Below are 20,061 nucleotides of genomic sequence, written 5' to 3'. Positions count from 1 at the left end.
AATAATATAAAAACTAGATTTGGAATGGACAGCAACACAAGTAAAAAAAGTAGCATGGGTCCTCTGCCTCTTCTGTGGATTGATTTTTGGAGAACAAAAATGGCTCCAGAGTGAATAGTCCAGCCCAGAAGCCCACAACTGGTGGTGAGGATTGAGAGGTACATGTCTTTTTGGTGTAGAATGGACACTACAATGAGGTCCACAGTGAAGAGGAGAGAGAGGAGGACAGATGAGAGGAGTCTAAGTGACCAGCCACAAGGAGGAGAGGACTGAAGACTGCCGATCCTGTAGAGAGACAAAACGGATTAATAAAAATAAAAACACATACAATTATATGGGTGGTTATTTGTACTGAATAGTTGGGTAAAGAATAATATAACTATAGCTTATAAATATTTTGAAGATTAGTTTGACTCGAGTCAAGAGAATCAAGAGTTTAAACATGATACTTCGAACAGATACATTCTTGGTGAACGTTATACTAGGGCACAAAATCAGAAATGTTTCCTAGGGTCACAGGGTGTTTTAGGTCTTTAAAACATCATACACTTTCACCTAGGCAACCAGACTAGGGCTGACCATTACCCAGTCAGTGTCCTAGCAGCAACCCAACAATCCCCCCATTCAACCAAAGCCATCTAGACGCTTTCTCTGCTGTGTGTGTGGTGGCAGATATGGCTTGGGACTTCTCACCCACAGAGTGCACTGAATGCCTTGCATGCGGTGATTGGCCTGCCAAGCTTCGAAACCCAATCGCCGGCACCCAACCGCCATGGGCCAACATTTGGCTTGCCAGCGTCCATTCTGGAAGTTTGATTTCAGCTCCTAGTATTTGTCCCTCTTCTGCTCACGGGCTTCCTCCATTTGCTCCTCCAATGGAACAGTGAGCTCAATCATGAGGGTCTGCTTTGAGGAGTTCGACCACAACACTGGCCGCAACATTGTCTTTGTCATGTGTGGTGGCAATTATTGTTTGTCCAGGTCAACCTCCACTCTCCAGTCCTGGGCAGAGAATAGCAATCCCTTCTGCATTTTCACAAGCCCTTTCTTCCTACAGCTGCTGATTGTGTTAAACAATAAAGCAAAGAACCTGATTGTGCTGCCAAATGTAATGACCATCAGCAAGGGCTCATGGACAGCAACTTAAGATGTGTGCCAATGTATACATATTTCCACACTGCAGACATGAGGCCCCATTAGTGCAGGTTGGATGGACTGGGAGGAATTAGATGTTTTGGGGATGCATTTTCCAGAGGTCATTCCAGGTTATTTGTCGCTCTCTTGCCTGCTACTTAGTCCATGCACCCTATTGCGACTGCTTTAAATGTTCTCTCTTCCTCTACTTCTGCTCTCATCCTGGAAATTATGTTTTTCTTTTCCTTGAGCCTCATTAAATCTAGGATCCTCCAGGTACCTGAGGCTGACTTTCCCCTTAGCTATAGCTCCCATGACCATTTTGTGATGCAACCTTACTTCAGCTCCCTGCCTCCTGTCCTCCATTTCCTTCCAGTTTTTACTGGCACTCCTGCCCCGATAGATAACCTTTGGACCTGATGGTTCCTGGCACTGGATCACTTCTCTTGCCCTCGTAACTTTGAACTCTTCCTCAATGGATTTAAAAGGAAGCCTCTGTTTACAGCTATTACTGTACAGAGCAATGATGCTGACGCTTACGGGTAGTCCCACCCATCTGCACAGTCTAGACAAATCTTTAAGAGCTTAAACATTATAGTCAGTGTTGGGAGTAATGTATTATAAAAGTAATGTATTACAGTAATGCGTTGATTTTTGCTGTAACGCAGTAATGTAAGGCATTACAGGGGGAAAAATTGTAATATTTTACTCGGTACAAATGTGAGTAACGCGCGTTACAATGCTTTTTTTTAACCTGAATTGAAGTGGTGGGTTTTTCTTCATAGAAATTCGCTAAAATCACCGTGAAATCAGCAGCGGTGAAACGCCGGAGACGCGGCCGGATAAACCTTCAGTTAACCGCGGGTGAAAGGACCGAACTCTACGCTGTTTAGACCTGGTTTAGACCTGGGTCACTTCTGGTTTAGACCTGGTTTACAGTCGTCCCTCGCTCTGACGCGATTCACTTTTCGCGGTCTCGCTGTTTCGCTGATTTTTAGAATTTTTTTTTTTTTTTTGTGCAATTTTGCATGCCTTTTGTTTTTAGTGTATGAACACGTATTGCGTTCCTCCCGCTGTGTCCTGATCGGCTAAGGGACTCCTGTCTACTGTACAGTACAGTACAGAATGTGTTCAGCTGCCAAATTTAAATAAATGTTCAATCTGTAGCAGTGTGCTTCTGAAGTGCTGTATGTCTGCAAGTTTTCTCTCCGACAAAATCCACAACGTCGACGAAACGTTCTGCACCGACAAAGTCTCCTGCGCTCACACCCAAAAGACAGAGGACGATGCAAACCATCGCACAAAAAGTTGGACTTCTGGACACGCTGAAGGAAGGTAGAAGTTACGCGCTGTAGCAGAGTTTTGCACCGGGTCTTGTACCCGCAAATAGTTGCTGAAATCAGGACCGTGAGCCTGAGCAGCAGGGTCCATAAAGAGCGATCGGGCGGCAGCCGCTCTTACCTCCATGAGGTGCGGAGCAAAGCCGGTCCTTTCTCTTGCGGTCACCTTCGAGCCCATCCTGACAGTGAGTCCTGTTTTAGTCCTAGTTCAGTTCTGGTTTAGTCCTCCTCTTTAGTCCTGGAATCAGTCTGAGGTTAGTCCTGTTATAGTCCTAGTTTAGTCCTGGTTCAGCTCTGGTTTAGTCCTGGTTTAGACCTTGTTTAGTCCTGGTTCAGTCCATATACGGCTCAAAAGTTCAGCTTTTTCGCAGTTATTTTGGTGAGAGTAACTTAAAGTAATGCAATAGTAATGTAATGCCTTACATTTTAAATGCAGTAATATTGTAATGTAACGAATTACTTTGAAATGACAGTAATAAGTAATAAATAACGCATTACAGTTTTAAAGTAACTTGCCCAACAGTGATTATAGTAATATTTTAACAGAAAAATTAGTATTGCTGATGCACACGCACAAAATCTATAACTTACAAATTTAAGTAATCACTCTTAACAGCTAAAACATGACTCTACCCTGAAACATTTATTTAAAAAATATTGATAACTCTAACAAAACATATGTGTAAGAAGTGGCTGAGGAAAGTTGTGGCTATTTTGGTGACCAATTTCTTTAAATATGAGCATTTCAAATAAAGGACAATTCGGGGTAGAATTTAAAATAGCGTAACAGACAGCAAGCAATAGGCAGTAATAAGGTCCCTATTTTTCATATCCTACAATGTGATGTCATACTGCCAGATGGGGGCAAGAGCCAGTTTTTCCAGTTGATTACACTATGCTTTGCCATGAAATATCCAAAGGGTAGAGCTAGATTCATGCACTGATTGTATTACAACAAAAATGTACATTTCAACAATATTCATTGTAGCTCCCAGCATCTATCTTAAAAATTATTGGCCTACTAGATTATAGTGATCTCATCTGTGAAAGAAAGATACTTCTGCAGCCACAGCTGGCTTTATTTTTACTGTAAGAAATGTAGTGGCTGTCTATCTAAGCCAACTGTCACTTATCTTTTCTTTAGCTGAATCTTACCTGTGGACACTGAGATACGCAGCACTAGCCACGGCCAAAGCAGCATGAGGCAGAGCTCCCAAAACCAGCGCATTAAAACAAATACCGACGTGTCCATTCTCCCAAACAGGAAACAAACTCTCCCCATCGCTGATACAAAGCGCAGCCAGCAGCTCAGACGGACTGGAGTCCAACATGCTGATGCTACTTTACTGCCTGGAAATAAACAGAATAATTTGGTTGATTTAGCTTTGCTTTAGGCCAAGTCCAAAGTCCAGCCCTGGTTGCTCTTTGCAAGTCCAAAGCGAGAAGCAGGTGGGTGAGGAGGAGACCACAACAAAGCGTTAATTTATACAAAGTAATTAAACGTAAATTTTATTATTAATAATAAATACAGAATTGATCGATGTGAAATCCAAATCCAAAATATTGCACGAGGCTCTTGTACAGAAGTCACTCAGATTTTGTTTTGGGTTAGGCTATTTTGTTCAGGAATTCAGGCTATAATCACAGCTTTTAAACAACGACAACCTCATAAATTTGAGTATAATCATTTCAAAACATTTGTAATAAAAATCTACAGATACTGATGAAGAATATCGACATAAAAACAATAAAATCTTACAAAAAACACTGCCTACTGCCGGGTGCTGCATCAGCGAACATCACAGCGGCGCACACTGATGATGTCAGAGAAAGAAAAAAAAAAGATCCATCAAACCCATGGATCTATAACATGGATCTATAATAAGAACTTTGAAGAACTAAGAAGATTTTATTATAGTTATATGATCTATAATAAAACTTAGAAGAACAAACAAGATTTTATTATGGTTCTATGTTCTATAATAAAACTTAGAGGAACTAAGAAGATTTTATTATAGTTCTATGTTCTATAATAAAACTCAGAAGAACTAAGAAGATTATATGAAAGTTCTGTGATCAGCTCTCCAAAAATTTCAACACATTGAAAATAATAGAGTTGTTTCAATATTTTTGCATATTGTTCAAAATTTGTTATGGCAGGGCTAAACAGATCTAAATGCTGACAATTTGTTTTGTAATGTGAACAGACAATTAAAGTGGAGAATATAAGGCCTATATTTTAACAAAGTATGTATTCTAAGTGAGCCTTGAAAGTAATTAACAGATGAATGTAATTGATTGATAATTGAAATAATTTATCATCTTAATTAGTAATTTAATTATTGTGATATGGACTACAGTTACATCTGATGTAAGTAATCAGAATAACTGATTTATTTCTGATTCTTCATACAGTTGCTATTTCTGTTTGTAAGGACCAGTAGTTTGTGTATAGTAGTAGTAGTAATAGTGTTTTATCACACAAATATGCAAAAACATTCATTTGTAATCTTAAATTGTACAGTTTAGGCCAACAGAATAATTAGAGTGGAATGAATGAGTGAAATTAGTTAATTCCTTAATTCTTTAATTTACATGTGTTCATTTTGCACTTTTTATAATCTGATTCAATTTCATACTTAGAAGAGGGCTGATTTAGTCACTGTTTCAACAGTAAGGTTAGTCATTTAATCTTGAATCTAAATGAGTAGTTCTTGGATAGATGTTTTTGGAACAAGTATCCTGATTTGATTGTACGGGCCTTTGGCTGTACATTTAGGTCCAAGAAGCACACCGGAGAATAAAACCAATAAAAATATCAACAATTTAAAAATATTCTCATATTTATTCACCATCAAGATCAATGTTTTACAAATTTGGATTTTGTGATTTCAATTTTTGCACAAAAGTTGAGCTTAAGTTATAAGACAAACAAAATATATTAACAGGAAGGAGTTATTTGCAGATACAGTGTCTAAGGCAACAGTAATTCAATAGAAAAGGGTCTTAACATCTTTAACAAAGTAGGAGTCAAGTTTCACAATAACATTTTATTTTTACACACTGTACAAAAATCCTTCTAATATCAGCAGCTTCCTCCTACATTTACTGGGCCTTTGAAAGACACAAATTTTATGTACAAGCAATTCTCAAAAAGCAGTACAAAATATTGACCTTTTGAAATGAATCACCTTCAAAAGGTAAATAATTTAGAATGCAAAGTTTTACAAAGTTATTTATAAAGCATTATTGAACTTTTAGATTCCGTTTAATGGGATACTTATCTTGTAAACTATGATTAAATATGACTATGAGACAGACATACACCGTTGCATTTTCTCTACAAACTTGTATATCTAAATTACTTTCCAAATTATGGAAATCCGAAAGGGATAAAACTTCAGAAGAATCAAGTAATTATATACGGTTTACAGATCTAAACTTTGAACAAACATATTTAGAAGTGATTCTTGGTTATAAATAACTAATATAAATACTTAATAAAATAGCCACCTCAAATATTAAAAAGAATATTAAGGTATTTTATAGAATTAAACTCATTTCTAGGATGCCATCTGAAAATGTGTACAGTGCTGATTTAGTCCTAGTTTAGTCCTACTTTCCATTAATACATTATTACATATGTAATTGAATCATAGCTTAACAGTACAATGAACAGCACAATGAACCCCATATTAACGCTACAGCATATCAGAGAATTGTGTACAAAGGTATTTTTGCTTCAGTGTGATTGTAAATGTACTCCATAGTTTAAAGTAATACAAGTAATGCATAATTTCTAATTCCAAAAATGTCCTCTAAGTGAAACAAGATGTATTTTGTAAAAGGCAGAATTTGAGATATTGTTAGAAGTTTGGAAAATCAAACAGAAGCAAAGTAATACAGGTCGCAATAAACTAAACTAAAAGTAAAATTGCCTTAATGACAGCTGATAATGCTAACAACTAAAATTTAGCTGAGAGCAAAGTAGAACTAAACCAGGACTAAAGCAGGAACTATTTGAACCAATACTGGTCTTAGAGTTAGTTTCTCAATTAGGGGACAATCCCTGGTATTTTCTCAATGGTTATGCTTATTATAGAATAAGGACAATGTTATTTGAAATCTCTTTAGTATATTTATGATCATTTTGTAAATACTGTAAATCAGTAACATTAAAAATTTGCCTGATGTCTTATAATTTCGATCACTTGAATTGACAGCGTTAAAGAATCACCACTAGATGGAGCCACAAGAACGTTCAAGAGCATAGACTTTATACAGTCTATGTTCAAGATTTATCAACCCAATGATACAGAAATAAGGGAAAAATCTAAAGAGTGGGTAGTGGGGGTGTGATATTTAAGTACCATTTTAAAGTAATTTAATAAATTATGCAGATAAGGAGAGAAAGGTGTTTTGGTAAAAGTGCACCTTGTAACTTCTCTGGTGAGGAGCCCACTGCCTGCTTGTTTATGGAAAAGATATTGCACTGCTTTTCACAGACAGAATGTTTCACAGTTTGGCATTATCTTATCTATTACATTACAGGTGTTTTATTGCTTAATATCTATTGTGAGTATGGTCGCCTCTCCACAGTCCTGACCAATAACTTGTACTGGTGGTGTCATCTGCTTGTCTCTCTGGTGACGTGATGAGACAGGCTATATTGTGAAGTGAAATATTCCAGGCAAAGCAAGAACATCTCCATGGAGACCAGCAGGGGCCAGGACTCTTCACCAGAAAAGCTTTTAAGGACATTGCAAAACAACATATTTTAGTTTTTGTCTTTACAGACTATGGACAAGATGAATGGAAATCAAATGTGAGCAGGGAAAATATTGTTACTTTTAAATTGATGGATTAACAGGAAATCATAAATTAGTTCAGTGGATCACAAATACCAAAATTCACAAGTATCACTATAGAAAAATATTTGGATTTCCGAGCACCACCAGATCTAGACCAGGTCCATAACAGGACTTTTCCAGGAACTAAATTAAGATTAAAGGGTCTGCACCCGACTTGGATTTATTCTAGTTTAGGAAAACACTTATGGTATACAGTAAAGCCATTTTTAACTGAATGATATTTGCACATTTTAACAAAGATTAGGCCTTAAAACTATGTCTAAAAGAGGAATTATATCACTTCTAATGCAGTTCTAACCAGGAACAAAAAAGTGGACAAAACTGACAACCACTGACTTATTTAAGATTATTATGTAAGAATTAGTTTGTAACTTTTCTAGTTGAGGGCTTGCCACCTGCTTGTCTCCATGAAGACGTTCTGGCTTTTTTGGAATGTTCCACAGTATGGCATAAACCTCAATCACCATGGAGACAAGCAAATTACAGATGTGGAGAGGCGATCCTGTACACTGCAAGAATGTGTTTTCAAGGTATTTTCAAGGTATTTTTGAGCAATAAAACTTTTACTGAATAAAAGCAAGATAGAGTTTAATGCCATACTGTGGCTCATTCATAACAAAGCAATAAAATCTCCATGGACACCAGCAGATGGCTAACCTTTCCATCAGAAAAGTTACATAGTGCACTTAAATTGCACCTATGCTTGAGGAAGAAAGCTTGAAAATTAAGTATGCCATAAATTAGTTTAATTAAAATATAAATATGTTTTAAGATGGCAGGTCATTCATTTACCTCCATTCAATTCAATTAGCAAATGATATACCATAAAGGCCACTGGTACCACATTCACCACAATTTAACTATAATTTTGCAGAAGCACTGTATTTCTAAAATAAAACTCACAATTCCGCTCAAAACTTAAGTAAAACAAAGTTGTATTAAATAATTACAATTCAACATCTTTTGGGCCAAGGCATAATATCTTTCTCATTTTCTACATACAAACCAAAGTTTTTTGCAGAGAAAATCCAATCTTGAAGCTAAATAATAAAAAAGTCACTGTTGTTTGATGATTTGAAGTCTATAAATTAAATTAAATAAAAAGCATCACCATCTTGTTTTCTTGCTGATAAAAAGTTGTTAATAAGTATGAAGTCTGTACACTATGTTAGCTTCGAGACACTTTCTGGAGTTGATCCCATTGTGGGACAGTCATAGGGTCCCGTCCTGGCCGCTGCTCCTCATCGTACACAGTTAAATATTAGTGAGATTTTTTTTCTCAAAACGTTCATTTTTTTTAAGTTAAGGTCTCACAGGTTTTTCGTGTTTATGTGAGTCTTGTAATGCTTCGTCAAGTGGTCACTCCTCATGAAGCGTTTCTGACACTGGCTGCACTCGAATCGTTTGTCCCCTGCAAAAAAAAAAAGATCTCTTTCAGTCTTTCACTTGTGTCATATTTGATTGTCCCTTTCAAAAACATTTCCTTGCCAAAAAAAAACTGCACAGAAAATCTCATTTCACTAATCTGGTAACTCGAGAAACCAAGATTTTTGGTGTGCATGCAGACATAGCCAGTGTTTCATTGAAAGACATTATGGTTTTCCATCATCATATGTTTACTGAGAGTTGTATTTTGATTCATGCATGCCTGAGTAATGCTGTATTGTCCTGCATTCAAGCCTTACACCTGTTGTCTACAACTGCCCATAACCCTGTAATTACTAATTACACAAGCAATTGTAATAGTTCTTGTATATATTTTATTAGAATAACATTTACATTTTTGTCAAGTTAGTCAAACAAGCATTAGGTATGTTTTTATGTCAGTTTTTTCTGCATTTGATCCATCCTTGTAGGCCACAGGGGCAACCTGTCAGGAAGAGCAGTTGTCTCTAGATCTTAAGACTTGGTCAGGACTACTGTAGCTGGTGGACTGTTGGACATGTACTGTATATCTGTGCATGTTTTGTGTTATTGTGGTTACCTGTGTGTGTGCGTGCATGCCTCTGCAGCTCGTCGCTCCTCGTGAACCTCTTTCCACAGAAAACCCAGGAGCACACGAAGGGCCTTTCCCCAGTGTGGAGCCTGACATGTGCACGCAGCAGAGATGTTTTCCTGAACGTTTTCTCACAACCAGGAACGTGGCAGATGTGCTTCCTCTTACCCACCTCCCCGGGCCTGCAACCAAGACACATGGCAATAACGCATGCAACACCTATATTTCTTTTTCAGTGTATGGGGTTTCCTTCAAAAAAAAAAAAAAAAAAGATTATTATGGAAATCCTCTGCAGTATAATCTTCTATCACTAAAAAGAAGTTATGGTAACACTTCCATTTGTGGACCACATACTAAGGACTGACTAAGTAAGCAAGATGTTATTTAGCCATTAGTTTTTATTATAAATCACCTTGCACCCGTTGCTAACACCACCAATGAACTGTAACTAAGAGTACTGATTGCAAGAAATAACCATATAACCAATAACTAACCCTAAGGAAAAATGTATTTTGCATAAACAAGCATGGACAATGAGCTAAATCTAATTGGCAAACTATTAGTAAAAGGTATACTAAGTGGTGATACCCAAGTTTTCAATAAGTTTATAAATTGATGTGGGTGCTTACTCTTGTCTTATATTTGATATTATTTTACTCCAAAAAGGTATTTTGAAAAATTGTCAAATAAGAATTGCTAAGCCAATATAGTTTCAGTAGATCATGAATCACTGAAAGACATTGATCTTATCATGATTTAGTTTAGTTTTATGCTCAAATGAGTAAAAAATATAATTTAGTCAAGAAGTGTGTAGTGCAGTGACAGCAATGATAAGAATTGTAACCTAGGCTCTTTCTTTCCCAATATTCTCTTGCTCACCTCTTGTCTGCGTCTTTACAGTTGGGGCAGGTGCAAGCCACCCTCCTCTTCTTTTCTCCTGGCCCCGGAGGCAGTTCCAGCGTCAGAGAATCCACCTGGACTGTGGGTTGGTTCAGAGCCGCGAGCTGCAGTCCTCCGCCCTGCACTGTTTGGACTGTCAAGTGCTGCTGGCCTGGGACACACACAAGCAAGCATTTTAATTGCATGCCATTTCATAACGTCCAAATGAGATGCTGTATCAATATTTTTCAAGTTCTGAAAACACTGATTAATTGTTCTTGCCCTTGACTAATCATTTTTTTAAATGTTTTTTTAATAATTATAATCAGATCACTTGGGTGTGAATTATATTTTTCCTGTAAAAAATACATTGAGTCTAAAGTGTCTAGGTTCAAGACATTAGTATGTCTAAAATTAATTCAGAGCAAACTATTGCATTGTTTTTAAAGCTCACCTCCAGCATTGGTAATGGTGACAGGGACGCCCTGCACCTGGACCCCGTTGATGCTGATGGTTTGAACAGTTTGTTGTGGAGCTGGAGACAGGGGAGAGTTCAGGGTGATCACGCCTCCTCCGATCGCTCCTCCAGCCGGCGCAATTTTAGCAAGAGTCCGCTCCTTCCGTCCCCCACCCTGCGCTGACTTCCTATTGGTTGATGTAGGTGAACATGCTGTAGATACTGGGGTTGTAGCTGTGGCAACAGAGGGCATTGTTGTTTGTGACGTTGATTCCTGGAGTTGCACTGCCTGCCATTCACCAGAAGTCGTCTTGAATAAAAACTGGAGGAAAAAAGAGAAATTATTACCAAAGCCGAGAGCCCAGCAAAAACATCAAAATTGAGCTAAGTGCTAATTTGACCGACTACACAAAAATGCTAATCCAATGTCTTAATAAAATTCACAATTTACAAGTAAGACGGTGCAGGATTCCTCTCTGTTCATGAAGTTATGCTAATAAAATATGTAAATTGTGCGCTTCAGTAGGGCAGTGTTTCTGGTGGTACACCAGGTCCTTCACATTTTGAATATTTGCAATTAGTCGGTTGTATCTAGTTTTTGGGCTTTGATGGCATCATTTCTTGATAAGAGCTATAGTGTAGCAATGGTGTAGTCCAATTTTAGACTTGGTTTAATTTAAACATGTAATATTCCCATCGTATCTGGTGTTACTCAAAAAGCCTTTTCTTTTGGTGGTGCTTGGCTTAAGAACCAAGGAGATGTAGAGAAAGAAACTGCTCAAAAGTTAAAGCCCACAAAAAATGTTAAAATAAAAGCATTTATTTAATTACCTGTGTTGTTTTTTTTTTTTTATTGCACAAAAAAATTACTGTGAGCAATGGGGTGGCACGGTTCACAAAATTCATGATTCGGTTCGTATTGCAGTTTTACATCACGGTTTTCGGTTCCGTACGGGTCCGTACGGTTCTTGTTGTCATCTTTTCTTTTTAAATCTTTATTCTCCAGAAATATACTTCATCACATGCTATGTTAGCTTAATTATCCACAATTTAGGATACAGCATTAAAAAAGTTATGAAATTATAGTTAGCAATGTAATGATGCACAAACTGAATTTGACTTGACTTTAAGCACATTATTATTGGACATAGGCAGCTGTTGTGCATCGGTGAAAAAATTTTACCACCTTCCTAACCCTCCTCAGGAGTTGGGATACTTGGTTTAGTGAGACTGCGCTCTTGGCGACAAGGTTAAGGGCCTGGCTCCACTGCACTGCTCCACTGGCAGCCGCAGCAGGACGCGCACACACACAGCGCCGGCTCCACGCCCGCCAATGAGAAAGCCAACCAAACCTGACTGAGCGCACTTAGCCACTTGTATCAGGTCTACAGTGAAACTAACAGCAGAACAGACTGGTATTTACCTTCTGTACAGGCTGACCACAGCAAACGCGAGGATTTCAAAAGTAAATTTGACACGCGTGTCTAGCGTGTACAGTGTATCCGCCCTCAGTCACTTTCCATGCATTCTAAAAGTTAAGTCCAAAAGTTGCAGTTTTTACGCTCGTGTAGGGCAAAATATGCATGCCACGCCCTTAGGACCTGGCCCCACTGCATGGCAAAACATGCCCAGTCAAGCCCGATTGGCCCCCCCACGACAAATAGAGCCAGCGCCGCGCATGCACGTCTTGCTGCAGCTGCCGGCGGAGCCGCCTCTGCGCCTCCGCGCCTCCGCGCGGCCGTGGCCCCGCGAGGCAACGACACTGGCGCATCCTCCATCTCCTGGCGGCCCTCTTCTCTCCTACTTGCCATTTCTACATGTGATGCGCAGCACCCACCCTCCACACCTCTTCTTTTGCGCCAAGCGAAACAGGTCACATACAGACATGAGGCTACAATGCGCAAGCCGGGAACCGTGGAAGCCGTATGGTACGCACACATCCTGAACATCCCGTGACAAGCGAACCGAACTGTTCATTTTTTTTCATGAACCGTGCCACCCCTAGTGAGCAAGCAGGCCTGACTTACCTGCGTGGGCGTGGGCTCGGCAGGAGACACCTGGATGCTGGTGGGGCCACTCTGCCGTTGTGGGACAGGGGGCAGAGTGGCAGAAGCGGCCTGGACCACCTTCAGAGCCTGTTGTGGGATCTGCACCACCTGAGTCTCGGGCTGCTTGGGCTGCACCAGCTGCACCTGCTGCACCATCGCCGGCTGCCCTGGGCTCTGAACGATTAGAAGGTTGTTGCCCGCCTGAGTACAGATGACACATACATGAATTAAACCATTTATTGCAATATTTATAATAGTAAGAGCAGTAATATTCAGATTGAATATGACTGAAGCTTCACTTGAATACAGTTATGGGTTTATAAACTCTTTTTATAAACTTTTTTTTTCTTCCTTTCTACCCATGATCAGTTACAGTAACAGTAGTTTGTAAGGGTTCAAAGTACGTGTATGTATGTAACAATACTTGCCCGGGTTATAGATCAGATCTGTGGCAACTGAAGAATGCATATTTAATGAATGTTCAAGCAAGACAAACATCTGATTGAATAAATACACCACCTAACTGTGGAAAATTCTAGGCAAAGCAATTACATCTCCGTGGAGACAAGCAGATAGTGGAATGCACACCAGAAAAGTTACATAGTTCACCTAGGAATGACAACATGACTGCAGTTGTTAGATTAAATATATTAACAAAAATAATAGGTCTGATACTAAATGGCCACCTCAAATCAAGGGTGTAACTTTCATGGTGGAGGTTTACAATTACCATATTTTACCTGTATAATATTATCCCCCGCTTCAATGAGAATGGTCTCCATTTGCTCTTGCTGCTGCAGAGGGGATTCTGCCTGAACTGTAACTGGATTTTGATTAGTCGTGGCCTTTTTCTTCCTCCCACGACGACCTTTCAGAATGTTTGGACCTGTATGAGCATCTGTGATCATATCCTCCATTTCTGTTGCTCCCACATTCAAAGGCAGAGTCAGACCTCCGGGTAATTGCACTATGTTCTGTGAGCTGTTCTGGGCTGTCTGCTGTTGTGCCTGTTGTTGTTGATGATGCAGTTTTCGTGCTTTGGCAGAGGAGGGTTTGATGGAGACAGCTTTTTGGGGTGGGGTGGGAGTAGGAGCAGGACTTGGGACAGTCATTGGAGCAGCGATTATGGCCTGGTTTGTGTTCGGTATGAGCTGGATTTGCCCCCCCTGAGGCATCATCTGGATGGTCTGTGGGGCTTGGATCTATGGGGACAAAATGTAAAAGTTAGCCAATTCATTTAGGGCTGGGCGATAAAGATAAAAAAAAAAAGAATAATAAAAAAAAAAAAGAATATATCAAATTGAGATAACGCAAAAAATATCAATAGATATTTAGATGATATTTCATAATGTGCTAAAATGTGCCTGTAAATGTCTTGGTTGAAGATAAAGTACCACACAAAATGTGAATGGCTCACTCAAAGGTTTCTATAATTAAGTTGCTTTTTTCCCTTTTTTTAATTTGTATTTTTTAATTGTTTAATTTATATAGAGACTATACTTGGTACTTGGTGACATTGTTAATTTTTTAATATATTGCCCACACCTACATACGACCTTTATTTCGTTGAGTAATTTCATGTAGATGCGGATGATATTGACAACCATTGAGATCTTGACTTTTTTATTATCTCAATTACAATATTCAGACAATATTTTACCAAAGCATCAGGAATGGGCTAAAATCTACCCATCTTGGTTGCAGTTCAAAATGTTACTATATATAGACAGATGTATAGATAACGCTAAAGGTTTTATGTCTTTTTTTAATAGTATTGAATTTTACAATATAAATCTCCAAACTCTAAGTTTGTGAGTAGACTGTGCTCCTAAAAAAATGTAATAGTAATCATTAAAAAACATCTCAAGGTTGGATTTCAATGTTGATAAAGTCATTGTCCATGTTCTTTGATAACACTTAAGCAACTCAAAAGTGAGATCACATTCTGCTCTCTGATTTGATAGTTATATAAAAATAACAAAAAGTAAAACAACTTTTTAATGATGTAAAATAATTGTATTGTAAATAAATAAACAAACATTAGAACTGTTATCAATAAAATCAATATTTGATTTGAACATGCTATACAATGCTTATGAAAAAAAAATTAAATAAAATCTTATCAGACTTACATACTGCTATTTGATTTTCTAACTTTCTGTTTTGATAAACCCTTCAAGGTGACTGTAGTTGTGATTTTGGGCCATATAAAAATAAACTGAATCAAACTACCTATAATAAAAAGGTATATAAAAATGCTTTGCTGGCTTTCAGATTACGTCACAACATTCTTTAGTCCAATAATATTTAATACAGATGGGGAGCAGCTAAAGGAATTATTTAAATGCATTTTTTGTTGTAATACAGCAAGTTAGGTCAATAATAGAAATGATAATGTTCATTTACTTTTTTTGATATTTCATGGCAAAGTATGTATGTTCAGTAAGTGGTTCTTGCTCCCCATCTGGATATATAACATCATCATCACATTATAGACGCCGAAAACCAAATACTGCTTTTACCTGATACTGTATGTTGGGCACATTGGTTCGGGCAGGGCTTTGTTGTATTGTGAGTACTATGGGGCTCCCAGGAGCCGCTGACCCCAGAGCAGGCAGCTGGATGACATTGCCTTTAGCAGAGAGAAAGCCAAGATTTTTGGGGGGCGCAGGGGCGATTGGGGCTGGCTTGATGGGCAGGAGTCTCCGCGGCTGTGGCTGAGTTGGAGGAGGAGAGACTGGGGCCTGAGCTGCCGGAGGGCCGATCTTTGAACAGGTGGCAGCAAGCAGCGCCAGAGGAGAGGGCTGAGAGTCCTGCTGCAGGGGACAGAGGAAGGTAAAAAGGGACATATTATGTAATTATATATTATGTGTTTGAATGCCAGAGATGCCAACGCAATAGCTAAATTTCATCTGTTGTTCTAAGGCAGGTAAAAAGTTGAAAAGTTTGAGTAATATAATATGGCATTTGAGGTTTGAGTGCTCAGAAAATTTCTCATTTCACCTGCTCTCCTTCTCTGCCCAGTGCAATACTTAATAAAAGAGATTATTTTAAATATTCAGACTCCAGGACATACATGTCACATGTTACAAGGTTAAAAAATGTCACTTAACCACTTTCAATAATCTAAACAGAAAAATTAGTATGGGTCTATCAGTTCTACAGTTTTGAATAAGAAGTGAATAGGCCCATTTCTTTATCAAGCCTTTTTAGATAATTGTTGTGATTAATAAAGAAATCAATAAAGAAAATTACAAATCGCATACAAGCTATGTGATTTGAAGTTTATTTAAACCACACATATAAATAAACTGTTTATGTTGTTTCTTATAATGGCATACCTGTATAGATCATCTCTAAAGGCTATCATTTTGGGAATAGTTGAACCATGTTACTGACCTGTGTGGAGGAGGTGGAGGAGGAGGAAGTGGTGGAGGGCTGCAGGTATTCACTGGGACTCACAGCGACAGTGGCGGCCATGTTGTCCTGTGGTTCTGCAGAACACACACACTCTACAATCAGATCACATGATCACCGACAAGGGTTGTCTTTATTTTTTAACCATTATTTTGGATGAAATTTGTGATTTCTGTAAGTGTTCCATAGATTTCCAAATTATTATTTTATTTACAGCACACATTTTAAAACATATCCAGGGATATAAACGTTTAAGAGATTTAAATATGAACTGCAGAGAAGACAAGTAAACTACAGGGTTAACTACTTTTTTTCATAAAAAATAAAGGATCTTTTGTTTGCAAAGGACATTGCATATATAGTACTATTTTGATTTGAGTATGATAAATTGTATCAACAACTGTTTGGATTAAGCACCACTTATTTTTGCTACTCACAGCAACAAATACAAAAATGTCTACTAACCGGGTACAGACCTAACAAGACCTAATAAAATGAATTTTTGATTTTGTGTGTTTGAAAATCTAATGACATTTGCAGGCAGCACAAGAAAGGCCCATCTACAGACATTACAATTTACCATCTACTCTTCTACTCCACAAATCAGAGCAAGCATTTGTACACTACGCATTTTCCCTGGAGAAATAATTATAATCTGTCACAGCCACAGATGTTGTTACAGTGATACAGTTTATTATGGTAAAAAAATAACATCAGCTTTTACATGTAACAAATATGTTTTGTTTAATTATCAATAAAGAAGTAGCATCTTTTGCCTAAGCTTTCAGAGGAAGCAGCACTGTTAAATATTGACTAAATAAGGTAATTTTGAAAATGATTTTACAGAATGGTGTTAAATGTTTTGATTAACAACAATCCAAATATGTACTGTACATCTTATATCCTCCCAAAAATCTGTTAACCTCATGGAAATACCAAAATATCCCATCCAATTGTCTGAAGTTATGGGTGTGCATGACATACTGCTCAATGCAAATGACAGAATGACAGTTCAGTGGTAATTATCCTTTTAAAGCATAACTACATTTTTTTTCCCCAACGTTTAATTATCAACAGCAACTTTTAGTAAATAGTATTTTGGTTGAGTTAATATGTGCCTTGAAAAAAAAAAGATAAACAATAATCATTTTGGGGGTCAGAAACTATGACAAACTTGCAGCTCTGTTTGTCACATCAGCAGTGAAAGCATCCAGCTCAGCATCAGCTACTTTCTCATTCATCACAATAGACACTCTTTCAGAGCGCCTCAATATCACAGCCCATATATACGTTTATTTTACACTTTTATAATAATTAGAACCACAGCAAGGCCTCAAAACAGTGCCGCCCTCAAAAATTCTGTGTTGGTTTTACACAGACATGTAGCTTGGGCTAATGCTGCAGTGAATAGCGGACTGGATAGGCTAGCGCTGCCTTAAGCTGATTGATCCCTTTGAAGCTTAGTCAACACGAATATTACAACCACAATAGGGTCGATAAATGCTAATGCTATGTAGCTTTATGTTAGATTAAATAAAGCATGCATAGGGAATACGAGAGAATAAATTAAACCCAAATGAGACTGGCTTACTTTAGCATTAGCATTAGCTGACGCGCAGCTCGCCAGTCAAACTCTTTGATAACGTTGCTGAAAAAAGCAGCCCTTATCCGGAAGTGCATTGCTTTTTAGATGCATATTATAGCTCTGATTGCTGTAATATATATCTAAGCGTAGCGTAAAGACCTCACCGCGACTCTGCCAACAGTTAAAATCACGTTAAAAGAAGTAGATAGAATATAAACACCAATGTTTTAATTCCTACCCACCGCTCATGACGACATTCGCTCTCCGTGAGCCTTGAAGACCGAGCCCATGGAGGAGTCCGCCCGCCCCGCTGCACCAATCCGTGGGCAGCACTCAGATGACGGACAGGTCAACCAACCAATCAGCTTAAGTAAGCGTTATGATTGAAAACTAAACAAACCAATGAAATAACGTTATTCCAGTACGTCAAGAGCAACAGGACGGTTGAACCAATAGCATTTTGAGTTCGCTCTAAAAGAAGGCGGGTTGTTAGGATGGACATAGAAAAGCCATTTGCCCAATTAGAGCAGGGGTAAAGTTTCACTGACGTGCTCTGCTGCCAATGTGGGCTCCCGGGGGCTGTTCGGCCAAAGAAGAATGACATTTGTGCGATTCAATGAGCTTTAAGAGTCTGGAGGCTGACCCGTTTACTCTACCCGAGGTTTATTATGGGCTGCGAGACCGTTATGCGTGGTACTAGGGATACTCAGGGATGGCTGTTCCGATGTAAAAAGCCAGCTGTTAACAGTAGGCTAAAAAAAAAAAAAAGAAAAGAAAGAAAGACACGATCCTCCCCACAATGATGTAACCAGTCTAATCATGGTTGAAGATGGAGTTTATATGTTTGGTAGAGTGGTAGTCTTTTTATATCCAGAATGCCAGTGATTAAATCCCAGCTCCAACCAGTGCATAGCCTACTGCGGCTGTGTTCTTGGGCAAAACACTTTATCCATCCGTGTGGATGCGATTGGTAGTGATTAGAGATGCTGTTGTCGCAGATTGGCTGCCAATATAAGAGTAAAACATAATTGCTGTTATTGTAATACTGTTCAAATTACAGTGATATTATTTGGCTTTATTCTATTCCCTGGAAAATCACTTCTTTCTTCTAGTTTGTCATATGTCATCTCCACCTGTCCCCATTCCCTCCAAGGCTACGAGCACATTTATGCCAGCACCACAATTAAGTACTAATATTATTAGCCCAGCCTGCACAATTAACTGTTTTTGTTTTCTTTTTTCATCTAAGTTTCATGTTTTCTGGAAGCACCAATCTCAGTCTAAAAACAAAAAAAAAAAACAAAAAAACAAAGAACAAAAAACAAACTAACAAAAAACATGGGTATAAGAGCATTACCACTGTGACTAAAAAGATTTAACATTGAGTTTAACTGCATGACACGTGCATCCTCCACTTTCTTCTGTCATCTCCATCTGGCCTTGCACAGTTAAGATCCTGCCTCTAGCGCTGTCTATTCACTTACTATATCCACACACACAATTCTCATTCACTATATGTTTCTTCCACCAAAGAGTGCACTTGACCCTATTAACAGACTGCAGCTTGCATGTTATTAGCTACATCACTGCGTCACTATATGGCCATACACTACACTCTAAAAACAGAATGTCTAAATAACTATTTAACTTCAAAATGTTTATCTTGATTTAAATTGTATTTAGATGAGAGATTTACTCTACATTATTGATAATAATAAGATATAGACACATTTAATACTATATTTTTAGAACATTCTGAATACTCAGATTCTCTAAAGAGACAAGCATGTGGGCAACCCTCCTGCATTAAAGGTGTATTGTGTAACTTTATTGGTGAAGGGACTATCAAATGCTTTTCTTCGTGGAGATGTTATTGCTTTGTCTGGAATGTTCCACAATATTAAACCTTTCAATCATCTTGGAAACCAAACCAGGCCAACTTACAGGTCCGATCTGTAGAGAGGAGACCCCACTTACAGTCAGAATGCAAGTTCTTCTAGGTATTTTTGAGCTATAAATCTACTATAATTAGTAGTTGAGCTATAATTTAATAAATGTAAGGTAGAGCTGTTTAATGTCATACTGTGGAACATTACAGACAGAGCAATGATGTAGCAGTAGAAACAAGCAGGTGATGAACACAAAAACAAAAAGTTGCATAGTGTACCTTTAAATACATTTTAAAGGCACTGTAACCCCACAGACAAATAAGAAAATAAAATCAAAATAAAATCAGACACAAAATAAAAATACATCTAAACAAATCAACATAATTTTTTTCAGTGTTTAAAATGTATGACCATTTGAGCTTTGCTTTTAGCCATTTCTCACTGT

General features: G+C 38.1%; 2 protein-coding genes across 4 annotated transcripts in view; both read right to left on the bottom strand.

Annotated features, from left to right (window-relative positions):
* Positions 1–4,307, bottom strand: part of abcc10 (ATP-binding cassette, sub-family C (CFTR/MRP), member 10) — a 43,206-nt gene extending 38,899 nt beyond the window's left edge. The window contains 3 exon segments of the mRNA XM_055158238.1: positions 3–285; positions 3,630–3,824; positions 4,234–4,307. Coding sequence (XP_055014213.1) covers positions 3–285; positions 3,630–3,805 — 459 coding nt within the window. The 5' untranslated portion in view covers positions 3,806–3,824; positions 4,234–4,307.
* A 3,609-nt stretch (positions 4,308–7,916) lies between these two features.
* Positions 7,917–18,042, bottom strand: sp2 (sp2 transcription factor). Of its 3 annotated transcripts, none has more exons than XM_020920131.2 (9): positions 17,970–18,042; positions 16,125–16,219; positions 15,248–15,538; positions 13,466–13,927; positions 12,705–12,926; positions 10,675–10,999; positions 10,221–10,392; positions 9,330–9,523; positions 7,917–8,756 (listed from the first exon to the last, which is right to left on the bottom strand). In XM_020920131.2, exons 1-9 carry the CDS (start codon positions 17,974–17,976, stop codon positions 8,656–8,658), a joined length of 1,869 nt encoding a protein of 622 aa, XP_020775790.1. In that variant the 5' UTR covers positions 17,977–18,042; the 3' UTR covers positions 7,917–8,655. The 3 variants fall into 3 exon arrangements, with proteins under 3 accessions (XP_020775790.1, XP_020775791.1, XP_055014219.1); XM_020920132.2 differs by lacking the exon at positions 17,970–18,042 and adding an exon at positions 17,734–17,963 and having other exon boundaries at positions 15,248–15,541; XM_055158244.1 differs by lacking the exon at positions 17,970–18,042 and adding an exon at positions 17,734–17,963.
* Between the last annotated feature and the right edge of the window lie 2,019 nt (positions 18,043–20,061).

This window comes from Boleophthalmus pectinirostris, unplaced genomic scaffold, assembly GCF_026225935.1.
Source record: "Boleophthalmus pectinirostris isolate CB_2022bp ecotype Guang Dong unplaced genomic scaffold, ASM2622593v1 HiC_scaffold_22, whole genome shotgun sequence".
Classification (NCBI taxonomy): domain Eukaryota; kingdom Metazoa; phylum Chordata; class Actinopteri; order Gobiiformes; family Gobiidae; genus Boleophthalmus; species Boleophthalmus pectinirostris.
This window is presented reverse-complemented; position numbering and strand designations above follow the sequence as displayed.

What these genes read in the sequence shown, in the direction of transcription:
- sp2 (XM_020920131.2), bottom strand. An exon ending in TGCCCAACATACAGTATCAG is followed by an intron (nt 13,928 to 15,247) that starts GTAAAAGCAGTA and finishes TTGTCCCCATAG; the next exon opens with ATCCAAGCCCCACAGACCAT. An exon ending in GCATGCACGCACACACACAG is followed by an intron (nt 8,757 to 9,329) that starts GTAACCACAATA and finishes TTTTTTTTGCAG; the next exon opens with GGGACAAACGATTCGAGTGC.